This window comes from Empidonax traillii, unplaced genomic scaffold (assembly GCF_003031625.1).
Source record: "Empidonax traillii isolate 1590-97213 ecotype Southwest subspecies unplaced genomic scaffold, ASM303162v1 scaffold52:size1600334, whole genome shotgun sequence".
NCBI classification, from domain to species: domain Eukaryota; kingdom Metazoa; phylum Chordata; class Aves; order Passeriformes; family Tyrannidae; genus Empidonax; species Empidonax traillii.
This window is the reverse complement of record NW_020955245.1, coordinates 45,948-50,354: the sequence shown is the minus strand read 5'-3', so window position 1 is coordinate 50,354 and position 4,407 is coordinate 45,948. Positions and strand designations below refer to the sequence as shown.

The 4,407-nt window shown below is 39.8% G+C and overlaps 1 protein-coding gene across 4 annotated transcripts in view; it reads right to left on the bottom strand.

The window, feature by feature from the left end:
• Positions 1-2,123: 2,123 nt before the first annotated feature.
• ASB7 (ankyrin repeat and SOCS box containing 7) overlaps positions 2,124-4,407 on the bottom strand; it is a 29,135-nt gene continuing 26,851 nt past the window's right edge. For 3 of the 4 annotated variants that reach the window (XM_027879177.1, XM_027879178.1, XM_027879179.1), the window contains one exon: positions 2,124-3,358. In XM_027879177.1, the coding sequence (XP_027734978.1) occupies positions 3,219-3,358 (140 nt within the window). In that variant the 3' untranslated portion in view covers positions 2,124-3,218. The remainder of the gene's footprint in view (positions 3,359-4,407) is intronic. The other variant, XR_003570686.1, reaches the window with a different exon arrangement.

The following is a 4,407-nucleotide window of genomic DNA, read 5'->3' as shown; positions in this document are numbered from 1 at the left end:
AAAAAAAAAAAAAAAAAAAAAAAAAAAAAAAAAAAAAAAAAAAAAAAAAAAAAAAGAAAGAAAACAAACCCAAAACAAAACAAATAAACCCCCACTCGAGCTTTTCAAACTAACAAGTATTGTCTATAATGTAAATAGTTTAGAAATATGGTAATTAAATAATCTAAAAAACACTCTTACTCTGCTGTACATTTATAAACATAAATATTTACAAAAACTTTCTGCTTTGTTTTAAAGGATGAGGTTTGCAGTTTGTTAATGATCAGAGTCTTTTACTCATATTGATTCTTTGGTGTGTTTGCCAATTTTTTAAGGTTTATTAAAAGTGTTCAACCGTGAATTTCAAGGTAACGGAACGAGGCTACATCACAAGTCCGTGTTATGCACTTTTCCTTCCACATTCTAGCCCAAATGAAAAACAAAGCTCAGTTTGTCCTTCAAACTATTCGTGCACAACACTGAAAATAATAATAATTAAAAAAAAAAAAAAAAAAGGACCAGATTCCCTATTACTGAAATTTGGATAGGATTATCAACAAATAATCCCAATTCCTTTGCACTTGAGCACATGGATAACTGAAGATAGAGAGCAGGACTGTCAGTATTTTCAGAGACACGTGTGCTGAGGTGCTTTGTAGAATTAAGGTGAGAAATCAGCTACAAGAGATGGCTTAGCATTGTAAAAAAAAGGGTGAGGGCTTCCCTCCCCCTTGGGGAGAGGAGAGGATGAAAACTCATTTAAGAGAAAGGCTTTTTACTGGCCTGAAACGTTTGTGTGTTCCCTTTAGATGTCAGTTTACTCAAAAGAAATAACAAAAAAACAAACCTCAAACAATAAATAATGGAATTACACATTTCTTCATTAAATAGCATTCTTGTTACCAACGAAGTCTTCCATAATTTTCTTCAGTCACAGCAACAGACAGAACAAATAATTTGCCTTAATATAGACTGCAACTAAAATATACTCTAGATTACCTTAGAAAATATGACTGTAAAAAATTCAGTGGGGAAGGACATGGGTTTAGACCGACTTTAAAAAAAAAATGTAGTGAGCGATACCGAGTTTGCTTTTCGTTTCTGTTGTTTGTTTTTTTTAAAGAAAGCAATTTGAAGATCCTGATCTCACGTCACAAAAAACGGGGAAGATTTAATGCTTTCCACCTGCCAGTGTGTCTGTCCTGCCTCAGCCCTGGAAGGTGGGAAGGGCTGAGATTTTTCCTGCTCCAACAGGAGCCAAGAGACACCACCACGGAGAGAGCTCTGACACTGCACCCACACCCTGGGGTTGTCCCTGCCACGGTGCCACAAACCAGAGACACCACCTGGAGGAAGCTCTAACAGAGCTCTACAACCTGCTGAGTGGGAGGAGGCTGGACTTGAACCCACACAGGCTGGAGAGAAAAAACAGTTCAACGTCACCTCAGTGATCCCCTGAGCCAGGAATCTCCAAAATCCCTTACTGTTTGGAAGCCAGGCACAATGGGGAGGGATAATCCTCCTTGCATCCATCCTCCTCTTCAAGGAGCTGCACTCCGGGGTTAGGAGATATTAAGAGGAACTAGCACAGTTTAAGTAATATATATATATATATACCTGCTTCACCTTACTTTTCCTATTTTTAATATTGAATATTTTGGAAGTGATGGCGTGAAATTTAAAAGCCACCACTGGTTCCTTTCATCTCCCGCCTCCACTGGGGTCACTGGTACAAAAACACTCCTGATATCTATCTGAGAGGCTTTTTTGGATGCCAAAAGAAAGGTAGAGGACACTGGCAAGAACCTTATGATGACTCTGTAATGCCTTGAAAATAAAGACAGTGAAACAACTGCACATCTTGGCCCAATTTCTTTCGAGCAGCAAACTGATTTTTTTTTTCCTATGATCAGAAACAAAACTCTTTAACAGCTCTTTGAATACCTAGTAAGAAAACCACATTCAGCACCCAGATTTCAGTACTCCTTTCAGATTAATTGTACAATTTAAACTTTCAGTGTGAATGGGGCTTTTCTTTTTAACGCACATGTAAAACCTTAATAACTTCTGTGCACTTCCCACTCTCTAAACCTGAAACAATTTCACAGCAACCAAAAAAAAAAAAAAAAAAGAAAAATCCGTCACTGCTTTTAAAACAAAAGGGTTTGGCCAATTTCTTTTTTTTTTTTTTTAAAGTGGACACAATTTGGCTGAGAACCCGTAGATAAAAATTCCAACTGAAAGTGAAATAAAGCAGGTTATACATTCATGAAATCCAGGGGGTAATAATGAACAGCAACTCCTGCATCACTTCTGTAGCGTCACATCGACACTACAGAGAGGCAGCAGCTCCTGTTCTCACAAATAATGCACTGAGACTAAACGGGGAATAGTGGGGGAGTCACACATAAAGGGAAAATACAGAGAGATTATTGCACAGGAGGCACTGTATGAGCAACAGAATACACTGGCTTCAAAAAAATCTAAATTTGTTTCCTCTTGAGTGAATGTAAAAAATACAGAGGCCACGCCTCTCTGTAGTGTACTGTCACTGGTAAAAATAGACTTACAAACAGCCACCCATTTAACAGGGAATGTCAGAGAAGAGGGCCTGAATTTTACGGGCATCCCAACTAGAGCAATTAGGAAAAAAATGGTAAAAAAAGCGCCAATGTATAGACCCTCAAACTGAACAGGGTAACTGCAATTTTTCCTTCAACTTCTGAATTCCATTCATACAGTACCCGAGGACACGTCGATTAATCAGCTCTTCCCTCTGTCCTGCAAAGACATCCACCTGGCAGACACGAGGGGCCCAACAGACAGGGCTCTGGAGCTCTTTCTGTCTCCTTTTTGCAGGACTGGTGCCTTGATTTCCGAGCTTTATTTTCCTGCAGCACCGCTCAGCATCCGACTCAAAAGCTTCCCTCGAGGGGCCGCCTTCCATCCCCCCTGCCCGGGTAAGGTGAGAACAAACAGAAAACCAACGGCAAATTTTTTTTTTTTTTTTTAAATGCAACATTGTATAGAAAGCTTGGACCTTGTAAACCTGGACCAAGAAACCAAAAATTAAGACCTTCTAGCGGGTGGTATAAAAAAACCCAAGGAAGTGTATACCTGCCTTCTGACTTCACAGAAAAATCAGAATTTGCATAGGATATACTTTGTGCAAGGCAACGAGCCTCTTCAGTATCTGGAATAGAACTAGACTTGCTCCAGAGTTCTTCTCTTCATGGATATCAGATGTCATCAAATTTGTGTTTTAAGTAGTCTTTCATGACCTTGGCAATGGGTAGTTCGTCAAGTAGTTTGAGGTTTTGAAGGCCTATACACTGACGGATTTTAATTCGGCATAGATCTTGCAAGTTCCTGGGCTGTCCTGAAAAGACAAAAGGAACACACGAAAGCACAATGATCACACTTCAAATATACTTAGAGACATCGATAAAATCACTGGGGTTTGCTGTTTTCCAAGAGGGAGAAAGGGAAGGGAAAAATTACCAGAGAAAAAGGATGGGAGTTAAAACGTTCCCAATTAACTCGGTGAGATCAAGGGAAGAATCCTACAGGCATTTTTACATGCACACAGTTTTCCTGATGCCAGTGCAAAGTGAGATTATCCATGTGAGGATTCCCACCAGGTGGCAACATATGCTTATGCACTGTAGAACAGCCTAACTCCTCCTTTTAACTTTCTGGGGATTTTTTTTTTTCCTATCCTTGTAACAGGGAGAAAAACCCTGTTCCCTTGTAACTTGGGGGGGGAAAAACCCTCAGTCTTGCTTTTCTCTCAAAAAATGGACAAAAACTTTTAAGCTGAACCGTAACAGGACTGGGAAGTTTCTTTAGAAAGTGAGGATTTTAAAAAAGTTACTCAAAGATGGCAGAATTTAAGATTGAGGGTTTTGGTGTTTTTTTTTTTTTTTTCCCCCTTTTAATGAAAAGATGAAGCCTTCAGGCTTTGGATGCAGCCAAAACCTTGTCAAACAAAGAGATGAAAACGTTAGTTAACCACTGTCCACAGGGGAAAAGCTTTGCTGACATCACACAACCTTCAGCATTTCTGGCAAGGATCTTCCCAAGACAATCAGTTCCCTTTCAAACTCTTACCAGCAAACCACTCAAAACACCTTGAGAACCGCTTGGTTCTTGGTCCCCTATGCAAAGGAAACGTTAAGGAAGGTTAATCTGGCCTTTTATCTGAACGCACCCAGCAACGGATCCAAGGCAGAAAGAAAGGAGAGAAAAGAGCAGAACAACAGATATTGAGAAACTCCTGCCCCAATAAACCCTTCCAGCTTTCAGCACCGGTGCCTTTGGGCCTTCCTAACCCAGAGACTGCACACAGATCTATGTCTTTAATAGCTGTGAATAGCTTGCCCTTTGTAAATCTGCCTAATGTTTCTTGAACCCATTCATACTTTCAGT